Source organism: Cricetulus griseus, chromosome 2 (genome assembly GCF_003668045.3).
Source record: "Cricetulus griseus strain 17A/GY chromosome 2, alternate assembly CriGri-PICRH-1.0, whole genome shotgun sequence".
In the NCBI taxonomy this organism is placed as follows: Eukaryota; Metazoa; Chordata; class Mammalia; order Rodentia; family Cricetidae; genus Cricetulus; species Cricetulus griseus.
In genome coordinates this window covers 246,020,825-246,039,810 of record NC_048595.1, presented here as the reverse complement: position 1 = coordinate 246,039,810, position 18,986 = coordinate 246,020,825, and the positions used below count along the sequence as shown (strand labels likewise).

The 18,986-nt window shown below is 38.0% G+C and overlaps 1 protein-coding gene across 4 annotated transcripts in view; it reads left to right on the top strand.

Moving 5' to 3' along the window:
• LOC100771923 (laminin subunit alpha-2) overlaps positions 1-18,986 on the top strand; it is a 541,373-nt gene that overhangs the window by 466,413 nt on the left and 55,974 nt on the right. For 3 of the 4 annotated variants that reach the window (XM_027402872.2, XM_027402871.2, XM_027402873.2), the window contains 6 exons: positions 1,355-1,537; positions 3,109-3,114; positions 5,818-5,972; positions 12,887-13,030; positions 13,750-13,883; positions 15,463-15,622. In XM_027402872.2, coding sequence (XP_027258673.1) covers positions 1,355-1,537; positions 3,109-3,114; positions 5,818-5,972; positions 12,887-13,030; positions 13,750-13,883; positions 15,463-15,622 — 782 coding nt within the window. The remainder of the gene's footprint in view (positions 1-1,354; positions 1,538-3,108; positions 3,115-5,817; positions 5,973-12,886; positions 13,031-13,749; positions 13,884-15,462; positions 15,623-18,986) is intronic. The other variant, XM_035440328.1, reaches the window with a different exon arrangement.

The following is an 18,986-nucleotide window of genomic DNA, read 5'->3' as shown; positions in this document are numbered from 1 at the left end:
TCAAAAATAGTAGTCAACCCATTTCTATATCACACTACCTCTTTAAACTATTTAAAATTATTGCTCGATATTAGTTCTGGACAGTGTAAATTCTTTTTAATTTTCCTAACAGGCTACAGTGCATTATAAGTATTCACTAATCTATATGATTTGGTAAGCATGTAATCTCTCGTTCTAATTCTCCAAGGTGGATAGAATTGTTGTTTTCACTTTTGAAGTGAGAAACAGAATACTAAAGGCTGTTGTCTAAAGTGACGTTTATCTCTTTATAGCCTGTGGCCTCACCCACCATTACAGACACGCAAGCATGGATCTATTTGTACAATTGTATTAGTCACTTTATATCTCTGAAATTTAAAAAATCAGATATAAACAACTTAAAGAAAAAGATTTACTTTGACTTATGGTTTCAATGTATGGTCAACTGACTCCTCAGATATGGGTGTGTGGTGAGGCACAGTACCATAGTAGTGAGAATCTGTGGCAAAGGAGGGGCTACTTAACTCACAGGGCCAAAAAGCAGAGAGAAGGTCAGAGGAAGGAGGCTGGGAATCATGTTAACCCTTCAAAGGAATATCTTCAGTGCTCACTTCTTCAGGTGTGCCCCCCTCCTTTCACAGTTTCTACCACCCCAATATTCCATCAAATTATTAATCTATCTATGGATTCATCTATAGATGAACGCAGAGACCTCATGGTTCAAACAACTCCAAAGTCCCAGCTCTAGCAACAAGTCCCTCAACATAGGAACCTTCAAAAGTCATTTTATATTCAAACCACCAGAACTGTGTTTTGCACTCAAGTTATGACCCAGAAACAAGCACAGACATGTATGCAACATGGGAAATGTTAAAATTTAAATGCATGCTGCTTTTATTTTATTAACTTCTCATGGCACCTCTTGACTACTTAGAACCTACCAAAGTGCCAATACAGAAAACAAATAGAAACACACAACCATTTCCAAAATTAAAACACATTCATTTTTCTCCTATGGATATACAGTTTAAATCTTAATTCTAGTTTTGATGAAGCTACATGAACCATGTGGATAGATTCCTCCCTTTAATATGCTCAGCAGCAAATCACAATATACCCCTAAACTACAAACTTAGAGAATAATCACTTTGCTATTTTAAAAACTAATCAGGTATTCCACAAAGGTCCCTGAGAAAATTTAATTTAGCTAAAAAAAAAATTGCTTCATTTGCTACAGCTGATAGAAACAGTTCAGCCTTTACCCTGTGTAAATGCATCCCTGAGGTCAGCCAGCCACAGCCTGCCTCTGCTGAGCATGGATGAAAACTCCTCCAATGTCTTTTGTTTTCTTTCTCATGCCCGTTTGTGCCAACAGACACGGCTGCTAAGCTGCAAACTGTCAAAGAGAAAGCCAGACAAGCCAATGACACAGCGAAAGCCGTCCTGGCCCAGGTTAAAGACCTGCATCAGAACCTTGATGGTCTGAAGCAAAACTACAATAAACTAGCAGACAGTGTGGCCAAAACGAATGCAGTCGTGAAAGATCCTTCCAAAAACAGTAAGATCATTGCCTTTCTCGCTATGGTTGTGTCATTTATTTCATCACACCGTTAAAGTGGCCAAGCCTCATGTGTGGTAGAGCTAGATCAAGACCTAAAGCTCATCCCCCCTCATTCCTGGTGTGGGTGTGAGAATGAAAGGTCCAGCCATTCCAGCCCCCAAGTCTCTCAGCTCTGCCTGGGAGCCTTTTGCATTTAATTTTATCCAATCAGAATGAGGCTGGGAATTCTCAAAGTTTACATGCTGTTTGGTGTGTGGATGTCACAACTTTTTGATCCATTAGTGTAATTGAAAATATAGTTATACACAGGTGATTGTATGCTTAGGATTGGAGTTGCGTGGAACATAGAGTTTAAGAGCATATTCATTAGCTGTCCTGTTGGAGAAAGATATCGCCTTAAAATGCATCATTTGAAATTTCACTGTATTTATTATTTATAGTCCAGTCAATTAACATTTCCAGGAAATGAAGTGTTTATTTATTTTATACCAACTGTATCTTCACATCTCTTATATATATTGCATCAAATTCATTGGCTTAATTAGAATTTATTGAGAAATCTGAGAGAATTCAGTGTAATGATTTATAATTTTAGTTAGTCAACAAGCATTGGTACTTTTTAGTGTATTTTCCTGTTCTATCACATGATAAGATACTATCTTGGTATATGATTTACCTAAGGAAAATACTTAAGGATTTTTTGTTTTTGTTTGTTTTTTTCTTTTTGCTTTTAATAAGCTAGACTATCTACCAGCATTTTTATAAGTTATAAGAACATTTATAGAATGAGATGACAGAAGCAGTGTTATCATAATGGCAGTGACTATAGAATAAACAGATCTGAGTGTCTTCACTTCAACCAAAAATGCTAAAGATGCTATGATGTAAGAGACCACGTTATGATGGTGGTTCAGGAAAATGTTCACGACAGCTTCCTGGGCAAGGGGGAAAATCAACAACAACAACAAAAATGATGTACTTGAGATCTGGAATGAAGAAAGACCAGCTCCTTGCCATTTCTTCAAGGAGGATAGGAGATAAACATAAATTGTACTTCCCGTGTGTTTCAGAAACCCCACCTGAGTTACTTCTTTTTATACATCACAACACTCCTCATTCAGGAAAATGGATTTAAAAGTAAATTTGCTGTTTTATTTCACGTAGAGTATGATTTAAGATATCGTTTTGTTCTAGTTTAGATTGAATCTCAGCTGATGACATCCCTGTCATAACACTGTTACTTCTTTATCTTCCATTAAAAGAAACATTTATTGATAAATAGTAATTAAATATTTTCTTTTGATTTTAGTAACATTTCCTCCCATGTGAACAGCTTGCTAAAGGGCATTTTTCCATTTTTAAAAACTAAATTGTTTCCATGAAATATATTTTGATCATGTTCTATGTGCTTTTATCTGGTAATACTTATTTGAATTAAAATAGAGTGTATTTGTAAGAACATTTGTTAGAAAGTGCCATGTTTTGGTACTTTATAATACCTGTAGAAAATATTTCCTCAGGAATTTTCTAATTTCTTTTTTTTTACTTCCATATGAAATTACCTGCAGAAATCAGTATGTATATGCTTATTTGTGTGTTCTCTTGTAACTTTTATGCTGCTCTACTCATTGCCAAAAGCTTCAGTTTTGCATGTGACCATATATTGGGGCTGCTTTAAACATTGCATAGCTGTTCTTTACACTATCACAAATTAATACTCTATATAAAAAGAATATCCCTACAATGAAGCTGATATGTGGATATATTTGGCATAAATAGTTTTAATAGTGCTATGGAAACCTAGTGAAATATTTGAATCTTATCCACATAGAAATGTAAAATTGACTTTTGCAACAGATTGAGATAAACTACAGTGTCTCTGCTAGTTCAAATCCAGCCATTCATTGAGCTTGAATGACTTCCCTGCACATGAGTTAAAGTAGCTAAAATAAACTGTGTTGTTGCCACCCCACCCACAATGCTCATTTTCCCTCCCTTCATTTAAGTAATTATTCTCATAATTAAATAGGTTCTAAGCAATTCTTCTTGAAATAAAATTGGTTCTATACACATGAACAATTCATCTAAATATAAAAATGTTGTCTCTTGCACATGTCAGAATTTGAGATGAATGTCACAGCACTACAAATAAGTAGGGGAAATGATAATAAAATCAAACATATCAAAATCTGAAGAACACCATCAATGCTGACCTCTGTGGAAAATATTTTAGAAGAACTGCATTACTATATGAGCACTGAAAAAAACTCTTAAGCCTTCGATTTGTGTGTTAGAAAAAATAAAACCGACATGAAGAAACAGCTAACCAATGAATAAATTAGAATATAGAAAACAATAAAACAGATAATTGGCAAGCTTAATCCCAAGAAATAAAGGACAACCAGGTGATTCCTAAAGGCAATAGAATTACATAATGGAGAAAATATAATAGAGATTACTTGGGAAAACTCCATGCTGGTAAATTTTAGAGCCTACAACATACAGATAATAATCTTCCAGGAAAAATCCATTTATCAAACTCTAACTGGAGAAGCTATTTTCAAGTCTACTTACTCAGACAATTAGGGAAGAAAATGAGAACATATTCAAACACTACTATACAAGATATCTTAGACTCGGCATCATAGATGCCTCAGTTCTCAGAGATGGGGCAAGATAATTTCTACACAGCTTAAACAGCTTTGCAAAGTAGAGGCAAAGGAAGGAGGGGAAACCTTCAGTTCCATTCAAAGCATTTGAAAAAGCTTTGGGGAGATGTAGGAGAAATGGGACCAGTATTTATCTTAGCCTTAGTAGCCTTGGCTTAACTCCTTTTTTCTCTTTATTGTGAATCTAGCTGTAAAACTACATTTTCCTTAATTCTAGAATAATTTTTAGAATATAAAGTAACACTATATGGTGAGAAGGAAGAGAACAGTGGACAAGCACAGAAAACAAGTGGGTAGCAATGGCATGGACTTGACAAGGACTACCCATATGATAAGGACTTTGATCCAGGCAACTTGCATCTCCAGAAAGACACACAAACAAAAACAACACTGGAGTCTTGATCCAGGAACCCTGCAAATGTTAACTATAGCCCACATTCTTTTTAAATTCTGCTAAGAATACAGCCCACGTTAATGAGCATGACCTCAAATCAACTACCTCAAAATACAGTTAAAGATGCTGATGTGTGGACTGAGGACTGAGCTCTGTGGTCAGTGCTTTTCCATCAAGCATTGGTCCCTGGGTTCTGACTCCAGCATTAACAAAACCAAACAGAATGATATTTATGTCCTTGTAAATTTATTGAATTCAATCCTAAAGACAAGTTCTCAGTGGCTCAACATCAGGCAAGCAGCAGATTTGTCATAGTCTAGCAGGGCAGGTAGCCTTGGACCTTGCAGAGTTCTTCAAGATCACAATAACAGAGTGCTGAACAACACAAACTCAGTTAGATAACAGATGACAGAGTTTGTATAAGATTGCCAGCATCCCAGAAGTTGAATAATTGGCTTTCCACACCTTATATACCCTGCCTCACCCCTGTTGCCATGGAAGCACATACTTAAGGTCTATGGATTAGATACCTAAAACCCTTTCCAGGTACAGCCTTTCAAAACTGTCAATATTCAACTTTTTTATAACCTACAAAAAGAGCAATTTAATGTGAATCCAACCAAAATAGAGTATAGTACAATGAACTACTCTTCAAGACAAAATTGAACTTAAGTTTGAACAATTTAATTAAGGCATAACAGAGGCCTTCAGTCTAAGTGTTGTTCCATCAGGTAATGTTCTTCAAGCTGTGTCTCCATAGCTTCCTTCTCAAACATGTGCAAAGAAAGACAAAGAGGGCAAAAAAGAAAAAAAAAAAAGAACCCAATTTTGCATGAGAACCTTGTTGTTAATGTGGTTTGTGGGGGACAGAGCAGGTGATATTTTAAAGACACCCCATTTTAATTTCTCTGTAAAAGTCATCTTTGAGGCTAAAAGGTCAGCACTTATCATCTCTTCTATCTTTAATATCAATTTCCATCTCAATCCCAAAGCCAAAAACATTCTCTAACAGCTCTGGCCTGCTTTAATCTCGACTAAAATATTCACAGTTGGCCTCATGCACTCTGTCAGCCATCATGGTCTTGCTTTTGTCACATGTATAAAATGAAATAAATTAGTAAATCCAATGCTCTTCTGGCACCTTTCTCTGTGTATGGGGGGGCGGTGCATGCTCATCCCCCCACACACACAAATACTAATTTTGTTCTATGCAGTTGCAGATGCAGATACTACTGTGAAAAATCTAGAGCAAGAAGCTGATCGGCTGATAGATAAACTCAAGCCTATCAAGGAACTGGAAGATAACCTAAAGAAAAACATCTCTGAAATAAAGGAACTGATTAACCAAGCCCGGAAACAAGCCAATTCTGTAAGATCTTATTTTCAGAACTAAGAATTACTAATAAGTGTTACTCTTATTCCCAGAGGGAAAGTCTTCCCCAATGAATTTGATGAATAAATGATCTCTGGCTTCCTGGACTGAAGGCTGATTTGGTATGTAGGAAGGAAGAAGCAGCATTTTATTTCCTATAGATTTCAAAACCATTCCAGGAAAATGATAAACCACACTTACTGTTTGAGAATTAGGAAATCTGTTATATTTTGTTGTTGCTTTAATATACTAAAACAAACAACACAAATGAAAAGCTTATTCTTGCATACCAAAAGGAATAATGAGAGTGTCTTACTAGTGAAATATAAAATGCCCAATGAGTGGGGTTGCAACCTGAATTCACAAACAAGGTTAGTAGAAATAGAACTGTTATTTTAACTAAGTATGGTTTTCCTTGTTTAAAGACACCCAACATTTCCTTTTGTTGTAGGACTTCTTTTTATATTTATGGAGTAAAAATAGGAAATGGCTGGCTTGAAATTTTGGTTTATATTCATCCAATTAGAAAACTATCCAGACAGATAGCCCTCTCTAAAAAACAATGTGCTAAGGGGCTGGGATGATTAAATTTTGTTTATTTATTTGTTTTGCTTGTGTGTAGGCATGTGCCTCAGTGTGTGTGTAGAGGTCTGAGGACAGAATGTAGAAGACAGTTTTCTCCTTCCACCCTGTTAGTCCTAGGAATTTAACTCTGTCAGGTTGCAGTCAAGGACTCTTCCTCACTGGCTCTGAACTGGGACACTTAAATGCTAATGTGAAACTTTAAATATATAAAGTCAAACTATGATGACTTTAGAGATGATAGATTTTAATAGGATGCCTTTTAATATTGTCAATTTTAAGTTAAACTTCCATAAAAATATTTCATTTAACAAAGGTAGCCAGGATGGTCAGAAAGAAATTCTTATTTATCAATTTATAAAAATTTATATTTTTAGCAGAGGCCAAGAATCTGTATGTGATAGTACATACTAGTCCCTCCTTGTAAGTATCTAAGACATCTAAACAAGGCCATGGCAATCATGTTCCAGGTGGAAAGTACCTTATATTTATTAAAGAAAACCTTAGAAACCAACTGGTTAGAGAAGATGGGGTAATACAAGATAAAAAGAAACAGTAATGATGTCTGACGAGATGCCCACTCAACTATAACATGAAAGCCAGGTAGTGTGATTGACAAGTGATCACTGTGTCCCTTAAGCACGTGGTAAAATGAAGCCCAGTGTTACAAGCTTATTGAGAGACTTACACAATGAAACTAGACCTCTTATGTTCAGTGCTTTTTCCTGTGAAGTATACAAAGATGAACGAGTCAGGTGTTATACTCAGAAAGCTGATAATGGAGTAGGCGAATGAGCTTTATAGTAGTTTCTTGTCTCATCACTACAGAAGGATACCTGACAAAAGCAGCTTAAGGAAGGGAGGGTTTATTTGACTTGCACTCCCCAGGAATATGATTCATCATGGGAGAGAAGACAGTGACAGTGGGAACAGGCAGCAGTTTGTCACACTGAGTGAAGGCAGCAGCTGGTCACACTGGGTGCAGGCAGCAGCTGGTCATACTGGGACTACCATCAAGAAGCAGAGGGATGCATGCTTGAGCTCAGCTTCCTTTCTTCTCTTGGTTCAGTTCAGAATCCCAGTCCATGGAACGGTGCTGCCCCACTAGAGTGCGGTGTCTTCAGTTAACCTCATCTAGAGGATTAACTACAGACAAGCCAGATGCTCTCTCTAAGGAGTGAAAATCAGTGCCAGTCATCAAAACTTATTCACTGGGAACTTTATGGCTAAATATATCACTCTTCTGACCCTTGTACCTCTGCTTTCTATTTTCTTTTCTTTTCCAGAGCTGACAGCATAATTTATTTTTTCCATTTTTTATTTGAATTGGAAACAAGATTGTTTTACATGTCAATCCCAGTTCCCTCTCTTTCCCCTCCTCCCCTCCCAATCCCCCCTACCACTAAAACCCTACCTATCACATACCCTTTTTGCTCCCCAGGGAGGGTGAGGCCTTCCATAGGGGGGTCTTCAGAGTCTGTCACATCCTTTGGGATAGGGCCTAGGCCCACCCCCATTTGTCTTGGCTCAGGGAGTATCCCTCTATGTGGAATGGGCTCCCAAAGTCCCCACCTATGCTAGTGATCTACTATAGGAGGCCCCATGGATTTCTGAGGTCTTCTCACTGACACCCACGTTCCTGGGGTCTGGATCAGTCCCATGCTGGTATCCCAGCTATCAGTCAGGGGACCAAGAGCTCCCCCTTGTTCAGGTCAGCTGTTTCTGTGGTTTTCACCAGCCTGGTCTGGACCCCTTTGCTCATCACTCGTCCTTCTCTGCAACTGGATTCCAGTTCAGTTCAGTGATTAGCTGTGAGTGTCTGCTTCTGCTTCCATCAGCTACTGGATGAAGGCTATCGGATGGCATATAAGTCAGTCATCAATCTTATTATCAGGGGAGGGCATTTAAGGTAGCCTCTCCTCTGTCGCTTAGGTTGTTAGTTGGTGTCATCTTTGTAGATCTCCAGACATTTCCCCAGTTCGTAATTTCTCTTTAAACCTAAAATGTCTCCCTCTATTATGGTATCTCTTATCTTGTTTTCTTCTATTCTTCCCCTGACTCAAACTTTCTGATCCCTCATGTCCTCCACACCCCTCCTCTCCTCTTCTCATTCTCCTAGCTCCCTCTACCCCCATCCCCCGTGCTCCCAATTTGCTCAGGAGATCTGACCCTTTCGCCTTCTCTGGGGGACCATGTATGTCTCTCTTAGTCGGCTCTCTGCTTTCTAAGTGTAAAATGTTATCAGCCCAGATTCAAAAGTCCCCAAATTCTCTGGCAGTTTCACCTCTATTGTAAAGCCTTTTCTGTGACACAAGACTATCTCTGAACAATGAGCCCCCATAAAATGAGAAAAAAATACATAGTTCTAATAAATATTGATGCAGGAAAAGCATTTCTGTTCTGAAGAAGAATAGAAGATTGATCAGGAATGATTGGAGTGAAGCAAGACAGAAACACAGAAAGGCAAAGAGTAAACCCTGAGACTCCATGTCCAGCATCTGGCATTCATGATGGAATGTTCTGAGCTCCAGAGGGCTTGGGTAATCCCCCTCCTCCTTCAGCTCTGCACTCTACAACATAGACAGCTTTTCTCTTTGGCTTTACTGCATTCCATTAGCTTCCCTCAGTGGGAATCTCATGATTCTGGAATGTCTAACATCCTTAGATCTCCATTGAAACTTAGGCTTTACCTTTGCAGATTCAAGCAGTAGCCTTTTAGGGCATCCTTGCCAAATGCTAATCCTGCCAAACACTGCCTAACCTGGGCAGCTCTCTGGAGACATGGTACAAGGCTTGTCCTTGGAATCAAAATTAGGTTGTCAGGTTTGGCAACAAATACCTTTAACTACTGACCTATCTTGCCAGCCCAGGTAAGACATTCCCTAATTAAGGAACTAAATGCATTTGTTTTCAAGTGGTTTAATTCAGCTTGTTGATTGCATACTTGAGTAACTTAATACTGTTTCTAAATGAATAGCCTAATTATCAGATGAAAAATGCAATGCAAATCCAGTCCATAGAGCAGTGGGATATCCAACAATGTTTAATTGTGTTTATGTTGATTAGCTAGTGAATGATGTTGTGCCAGAACACCTTGAAACATCGGTTTCTTAGTGGTAATTTCATAAGCCTTACCATGAAGTTACACCAAAATATAGTAATTGGTAGAACTGAACATCCCAACAGAATATTTGTGTTTCAGAACTTTCCTGCCTCTTGCAAGAGTGGTGTATCCAAGAGATTTCATTTACATTTCTTTTAAAGAAATGTGTAAATGCTATGTTTTGATTTAGTTATTTTAAGTTCTTCATATGTAGTCAAATGCTCTACCGCTAAGCCATACACCCACTGGAAGTCAAAATGTGGTATTTTCAAGAATAAATTTGTAGTTATGGTCTAGTTGTAAACAGTTGGGCTACTTGAATATTCCAGGTATTCAGTGAATATTCAGAAAGAAAAACCAGCAAATCCAGTGGGTTTTTATATGAGTGGATGAGATCTGTGTTTGTAGAATTATCCTGGCACACTGGGCATAGCACTGTCCTTTTCTTCCGAGACTCAGATTTTATGGATATGGAAACTGCACAATAGAGTACCTTAGTTTGCAAATCCTAGTAAGATTGAATACGCCTGGTTTTTAAATGGTCACACACTTGAACTGGGTTCCCAAACTGAGCATTGTCATTTCCCTTGGGTGCTGTCTTCGAATCTGGCACCACCACGCATCCCTTCTGCTAGATCAACCGTATGATCTGTTACTTTGCCACAGCTCTGTAGACAAGGTCTGAAACTTATCCTGTCACCCTGTATTACATATAACCATTGTATCTACACCACCATAGTCAAGGAGTATTAATTATTTAATTAGGTTCTTTTTGAGAAACATGATTTCTTTCTTTTTTTTTTTTTTTTTTTTTTTGAGACAGAGTTTCTCTGTATTGTTTTGAAGCCTGTTCTGGAACTTGCTCTGTAGAGCAGGATAGCCTCAAACGCATAAAGATCCACCTGCCTCTGCTTCCCAAGTGCTGGGATTAAAGGCTTGAAGCATCAATGTCTGGCTAAAACATGATTTATTTCTGATTTAACCAGTGATAACATGGCTTTAGAACTAAGCCTATAAATGCATTTATGAAGTAAAGATAAAACAAACTACGCATGGTTACTTTCCATTGCTACTCAAGACCTTCTATGATTTTGAATATGGTTTCCTACCAGGGATGGCTATATCTACTACTTAATTCTATTCATGAATTACAGTCAGATATTTCACTTCTTCACTTTGATCCTCTTAGGATATCAATGACACTTATAACCTGCCTCAGATATTAAATTTGCTCAATGCCACTATCTTTTCTCTTGAAGGTTTTGCTTCATTCACTGCAAATTCCTAAAAACTCATGTATATTATGCTTTTCTTTGAACATCAAAAAAATCTGATGACTGCATTTTTTCTACTACCCTCCATTATAGGGTCTTTCCCTTCTGATGTTTTATCCTCTTAATCTCTGGCCCTGGATAACTCTTTGCACAGCTGCTGTTCTGCTGTATGACTTTTTCCCACTCAAGCTAGCTGCATACCTGCTTCATAGTGCTAGCACCCAGAGAAAAACCTGTACATTCCCTGCCTTAGGATTTCCAAAATTCATTCTGATTTGACTCCTCTCAGCACTTCATGTAGAAGGGAAGCTATCATAGCAGAAACAAAGAATGGATTTCCTCAATGGAAATCACACAACCAAGACTAACTTATAAGGGACACAAAGCAAATATCCTGAGACCCAAGGTGACCTCCAATCCTGAATCATCCATTATCTGGGTAGATTACACCTTTGCAGGGGACAAAGACATAAAACAGTCTAAGCTGGCTCTCTAGATCACAGCAAGTTCAGACCACCACACAAAGCCTGTTTCTTGGCAGAACAGTTTCCTCTATGTAGAAACACAATTTGCTCAGAGACCAGAGGAGGAAACACTTGCCAAATAAGACTCTAAAGAGTCATCAGATTTGCTCTTTCCCCAGAAGTCCCCAAATGTCACTCTTCCTGTTTGTCAGAGCCAAAAAGTCATCCTTGATTTTTCCTTTTTGAATGTAGATCTGTTGGCATCTAGAACCTCCTCCACCTAGTTTTCCCCTCCACAGAAATGATCTACAATGCTCCCTACCCTCACACCCAAAATGAGCCTCTTGAAGATTCCTCCAAGTTACCAAACTATGGAGAGTGGTTTGTTGGCCTAGTCAGTCATATTCAAGGTCTGCACAAGTTGTGGATGACAATATTAGTTGGTTTTTCTCGAGTGTGAAAACTATATGAATAGTGAAAGGTACAAGAAGAAATGAACAAATGGGAAGTTCTGACCAGGAAGGTCAGTAGGCATCCTGAAGCTAGATAGACAGACATCTAATATGACAGATACCTGAGCAAGAGGCACAGTAGTAGGCCTCATATCTTCCCTTCTCCCTGCTGAGCACTAGCAACCAGCAAAGCAGTAATCACTGATGGTGATTTTTCACCTGACCCAAAAGAAATTAAATCCAATAATCAAATAGTGCTATTTGTGACTGAACGAAGCCTCCTCTAATAGAAGTAAAAATTGGCATGAACAGTGCCAGTCTATTCACATAAGAATTCCTTTCTTAGCAATTTATAGTAATTTTTGAAGTACTATTCAGAAGGAAAAGGAGCTGTTATACATATTAGTAGTGATAGACATTTGGAAATTATTTCCATCTCATTTCCTGGAAACTTAATAATAAGTGTAATTTATTCTGAAAGATATATATTCTGAGAGGAATTATTAATGTTCTTATTGTTAGGAGATCTAGAACAAACTCTGTCTGGCTCTTTGAACTGTAAGAGCATGGGTGGGCTAGTCATACCCTCTTGAAAACTGAATAAAAACTGGATTCCTCTTTAAGTGATACCCCTTAGATGGGATTCTTAATTAAAATTCTTTATCAAATAGCCGCAATGAAGATGATTTCCATTTGCTCTGCATAAAATCACCCTCGAAAAAGTGTCTTCAAAGAATGGTATGAAGGTGAGAATTTGCTAGCTTCATGCTTCAAAAATATTGGCACCCTAACAAGCTAACAAGCAAGGGAAAGAATCGTGAGCAGGTCATTGGAAAAATGCTGGGAAAGAACTAATCATCTGTGCCCTCCCTAATCTACAAAATGGTGTCTACATGTGGACATTTAATGATACTATTTGGTGACTGAAAAATTACTTCAAAGAAAAGAATGATGATGGTTTTGTGGTGGTTTGGGTTGTGCTTCGAAGTTACAGAGAGATTTAGTCATAGGATTCTGTGTTTTGTTTTTCTTGAAGATCAAAGTATCTGTGTCTTCGGGAGGTGACTGTATTCGAACATACAAACCAGAAATCAAGAAAGGAAGCTACAATAACATTGTTGTCAATGTCAAGACTACTGTTGCTGACAATCTCCTTTTTTATCTTGGAAGTGCCAAATTTGTAAGTCTGATATTCAACTTTTTAAAAGCTACTGTGTATGTGTAGAGGTCAAAGGTTAATCAATGAGGAAAACACATAGAGTCTAGCAACATGACCCCTAAAGTGTATAATGTAGATTTCATGTCTGAAATCTCAGAATCTTAGCTGACAAATGTTTGTAGTTTGAGTTAATTTAGAAAGATAAACAAGTGACAACTCTTTCCCCCATCCAGTCACATTTCTTTTTATTTATCAGCATGCTAATATTTGTTTTGCATTATATTTTCAGATCTAGCCATTAATGAAAAAGTCTAATAAGAATCAAAGATTCTTTTCTATTCTCAAATTAAGAAATAATAATAATATTTCGTATTAATGAAGTTCAAAGAACAAATTGTACACTATTGCAAACCAAGGCAAACCTTGCAATATGTTGAATTTAAGATTCAAACTGAAATTACACAAGTTGTGCATGCAAACTCTCACCCTCCAAATTTAAAGTGATTTCTCATCTTCCAATGTGAATAAGGTGTTTAAACAGACTGGTTGTATCATAAGTTAGCATTTGCTATTCATGTTGGGGAGCCTGTCTCACCTTGTGTTAAAAATTACCACATCTACCTCTGATAAAACAGTGTCTTGGTATAACTATGAAGAATTCTCAATCCAGTTATTTTACATGTTACTGGAAAACACTTCACACTTCTTCTTTCAGTTATTTTCATATTTCTTTGATCTAGATTGACTTTCTTGCTATAGAAATGCGTAAAGGCAAAGTCAGCTTCCTCTGGGATGTTGGATCTGGAGTTGGCCGTGTAGAGTATCCAGATTTGACCATCGATGACTCATATTGGTACCGTATTGAAGCATCGAGGTAAATTCTCAGGAAAGAGTAAGATAACTGGATGGCAATGTTTTGAAGTAAATTCCTAGCTCATGAGAAAAATTCTGTGGCCATTTCAATATGAGTGTCCATGTGTGCAAATGTTATCTACTATATGTATAAATGTGTGCAAAAGTGCATTTGTCATTCCTCTTAGGAAAAGACATGTATTCAAGATTTAAGCCAGCCAATTTAACTCCTTAATCTGTTTTCTGCTAAGAGATGGCATGGATCAAGAAAAGCTGTCCCAGACATCTTACCTCACCTGAGGAGACAAAAAGAAAAAATACAGCTACTTGTTCTTATTAAACATACAAAAGAGCATAAAAATGCCCATTATTATTATTGTGTGCTCAGTTCTCCTTCTAGTTACATCTAGTAACTATGACCTTGGGCCTATTCTTCATCAAAATACTGGGTCCCCTATCTAACATGGAAGATTCACCCATACCATTTTAAATGGGGATGGAAAGGAAGGAAGGATAAAGCCATGCTCACAGCCATGTTACTGTTGGAGTGATTGAGGACTTTGCTTGGTTTAAAGACATTTATTCTCACAAAGTACCGTTCAATCAGAAGAGACTCATTCTATTCAAGAACACAAATCCATTCTTTGTTCCCACATAGTTCACTTAGCTCTGCCTCCTCAAAGAGAAAGTCTACCAAAATGAGACAGAAGGGAGAGGGTTATAAGGAACTTTTGTTATGACTGCTTGTCTCAGAAGAGAACAGATTTTCATATTTAACAACTCATGGAAATCAATCACTTAAAAAAAGAAAATGAAATAAAATGATAATGGCTTTCAAAGTTTTTAAAACTGAATTTAAAAGAATATTTCCACAACTCATCAGACTAGCATTCTATACATTAAGATGGTATGCCACAACAATGAAACCTACAACTCTGGGAAGACTACTTCAATGAATTAAGGTCCATTATAACGAAATTGAGGCAAATTACGAGACTTATGCCGGGCATTGGTGGCGCACGGCTTTAATCCCAGCAGTTGGGAGGCAGGGGCAGGCATATCTCTGTGAGTTTGAAACCAGCCTGGTCTACAAGAGAGAGTGCCAGGACAGGCTCCAAAGCCACAGAGAAACCCTGTCTCGAAAAACAAAACAAAACAAAAAATTTATGTAGCTTGTGCTGTATAAGGGTGGCTCACTAGGACTCTATTTGCCAAATTATATTCTCCAAAATACTAAAGGAAGTCATAAAATTTAAGTTTCGCATCTTATAAAGTGAAAAATTATTGTGTAAAGCAACAAGGAAATGCTGTCTTTATAAGTCTATCCCCTAACTGATGCTGTCCTTTCTTATCGATGGCCATATGCAGAATTAGGTTATACTTTTCTTTCCTTGTTTGAATGTGATGGTAAGATCAGATCTTTATAGTGGCTTGAGAAATGCTGACTTCACAAGACTTAGACCTGAACACACAGTTCGTGGAAGTATTCCAACAAGACATTTTATCTTATGTCTTTGAAATCTGAAGGTGATAGACTATGATTCATATCTCATTTTTTGTATTTTCTTTGCTTTTCTTCCAATGCACATGTATGCTTGAAGAACGGGAAGAAATGGTTCTATTTCTGTGAGAGCTCTAGATGGACCCAAAGCTAGCATTATACCCAGCACCTACCACTCGGTGTCCCCTCCTGGGTACACTATTCTAGATGTCGATGCAAATGCAATGCTGTTTGTTGGCGGCCTGACTGGGAAAATAAAGGTAATGGGCTTCCTCCCATCCATTCTCTCCCTTTGTAGACAACTAAGAGATGCTGTGGAGAACGCTGAAAACACCTGCCCATGTTTTCTTAACTTGTGTTTGTGAAACCATCAATTTAAAGATCTTTCTGCTCTGATGTTTGGTTTCTCTTTGTTCTGCTTTATTTTTTGAGACATGGTCTTACTGTGTAGCCAAAGCCTGCTTGGAACTTGTAATCCTCCTGTCTCAGCCTCCCAGCTGTTACGATGACAGGTATGTGTCATAACACCCAACAGAACTTCCATCTTTGAGTTGTGAACATTCAAATCTGGAAGTACCATATTTCTAAGCCTTCAATAGTAGTTTATTCCTTAACTGTGACATTCATTTTTGGCATTCTTTGTTTTTTCAGTCACTTCAAAAGCAAAGTGTTTCTTAAATATGCATCATTTTTGCAATCAATTTATGATTTATAAAAGTGAAGTGTTATAAAGTTCATACATCTAATTAAAAGATTTGTGAATCTTCAGGAAATATCATAGGGGCCATACACTTTCAAATCATGATCTACTTTAAAAGTTTTAAGTTGCTCTTCTCCTCATCCTTTGGAGCAACACACTTAATATTCATAATTGCTTCATGGCAGGTCCTTGTGCATTTCAAATTGCAGAGTGCTTGCATCTGAAAGAAGCTTATGTTAATTAGATGGAATTAGGTGTGGAAATTCGACCTGTGGGTGAGATGCAGGAACACAACCAAATATAATGGATAATCCTGAGCTTGTCAAAAATCACCCTGGGATGAGACTAGCAACAAAGTGTAAAAATCCAGGGTGACCCCATATTCTTGAGAACACAACTCTCATAGAGCGTGAAGCTAATTTGTTGGCTGCATGCAAAAAACATGACTCTAAAATATGGGAGTTGGTTCCACAGCTGCACACTCACCCTCACTCCATAGAATTACTTGTGAATATATATATAGTACATAGCAATATGTAGTCATATTGACAACTTTCTATGCTCCCTGAAAGAAAAATTAAGGTCATGAATTTTGAAATAATATCTGGTTTGCATTTCTCTCTCTCTACCACCTATCAAATATGCCCTTAGGTAAAACAGGCATGTAACCTTTTGGGCTTCAGTGTTCTTCACTACAAAAGAGCAGTGAGAACATATGCCTCACTTGCACATTAACAGAAACAATAGGAAAGTCCGATAACATTTTATAATCCTCACTATATGCTAAGTCACATTCAAACAATTTACTTAATATTATTTAATATTATTTAATATTCATATTTAATATAAAATGTCTTAATGTATTTTGGCTACTCTAACAAACTATCATAAAACCAAGTTGTATGTAATCAATAAACAAATTTTTCTCTGTTCTAGAAACTGGATCAAGGTACCAATAGGCTGGTATTTAATGTGAGCCCTTTAGACATGTAAGGCTCTGTCTTATAATGTGCTCCCATATGAGAAGGGGTAATTGTGTCTCCTTGAGTCTTTTGTGCAAGGTCACAATCCCACTCATGGAGACCCTACCCTCATAATGTAACCACCAGACAGGAGACTCTTCAAAAGCTCAGTGGCCAGCTAGCCCAGTTTGTGCAGCAGCAAACAACATGGAGGCCCCATTTCAAACAAGGTAGAAGGTGAGAACTGACAAGGATGTCTTCTGGTCACTACACTGGTACTCATACACCTGTGCTCACACATAGGAATGCAGCACGTGCACACATGTGTATACACACACACACACAGAGAGAGAGAGAGAGAGAGAGAGAGAGAGAGAGAGAGAGAGAGAGAGAGATGCACACACTCAAAGCAGGGTCAATATTAAAATCCTCCTTATTTCATAATGAAGAAGGCTAAAGAAGAAAGAACTCAAATATTTTGAACATGTTACATAATCATTAGTGAAAGTAATTAGATTTGAACATGGAGTAAGAAGCCACCACTCCTAATCTCAATTAACATCTATTGGCCTTTGTCCCCAGTTCCTCTGTGTGGTCATAGTACTGGGAAGAGATGCATGTTGTTAATGTTAGAACTAAAGCTATGACCAGAATACTTCAGCTTCTCTTCACCATCTTCTCTTTTTTTTTTTTCAAGACAGGGTTTCTCTGTGTAGCTTTGGAGCCTATCCTGGCACTGTCTCTGTAGAGCAGGCTGGCCTCGAACTCACAGAGATCCCCCTCCTCTGCCTCATGAGTGCTGGGATTAAAGGCGTGTGCCACCAATGTCCAGCCCATCTTCTCATTTTTGTGAAAAATCTCCATCTGCTCTTTTTACTAGATAATTCACATAGAGGTAGACTTCTGGTAGCTGTGACCAAATACATGACAAAACAAAAACAACAAATTGAAGAAGGAAGGGTTTATTTTGGCTCATGGTCTGGGGGTACACCCATCCTAGAGGGTAGAGGAAGGCATGGTTGCAGGGGTGTGAAGTCGTTTCTCCCACTGATTTCAAAGTCAGGAACAGAGAGAAGAGGAAGCTGGTATTCTATTTTCTTTCTCTCTCTTTTTTTTTAAATTCTGTCTGGGAACACACTTGTCCTAATGTAATTTTTTTATGCTGTGATAAAGACCACGACCAAAATTAACTTGGGAGACAAAGAGTTTATTTAGCTTGCATGTCTGCTCATAGTGCAACCCTGAGGAAAGTCAAGGCAGGGACTCAAGCAAGAAAGGAACTTGAAAGCAGAAACTGAAGCAGAGGCTTACTGACTGGTTCCCCACATTGTTCAGTCTGCTTTCTTACGCAACAAAGACCACCTTCCCAGAAGTGGCACAACCTCAGTGAGCTGGGCTTACGCACATCAATTATTAGTCGAGAAAGTGCGGGACAGACTTGCCTACAGCCAATCTGATGGAGGAGTTTTCTTAACAGCGGTTCCTAATCCCAGATAACTGTAGTTTGTGTCAAGTTGACACAACATATCCAGGATACCAGGCTATGGGATGGTGTCACCAATATTTAGGGTGGGTCTTCTCTGTTCACTTAAACCTTTCTGGAAATACCCTAAAACACACTCAAAAGTGAATTTCCATGATGGCTCTAAATCCTTTTTAAGCTGGCAACGAAGTTAACCATCACAGCTAGCTTTGGAAATTTCTGATACAGGGAGCAAACTATGCCACTTACTTGTACTAAGTCAGGGCTGAGACAAGAGGTGTTTAAACAAGGTTTTCTAGCTTGGACCTGGTCATTTACCTCCTTTGTGAATGTAGCGTTCACCAAGCCGAAGACCTGCCTCTGTGACAATGACACCAGAACTGACATTCAACAGATGATGATATGAAAGTCCTCTTAGATCCCAGACTCCCTGCTGGGGATAGCAGCAAAGAGAAGCTTTGTGGATACATATGATCCTG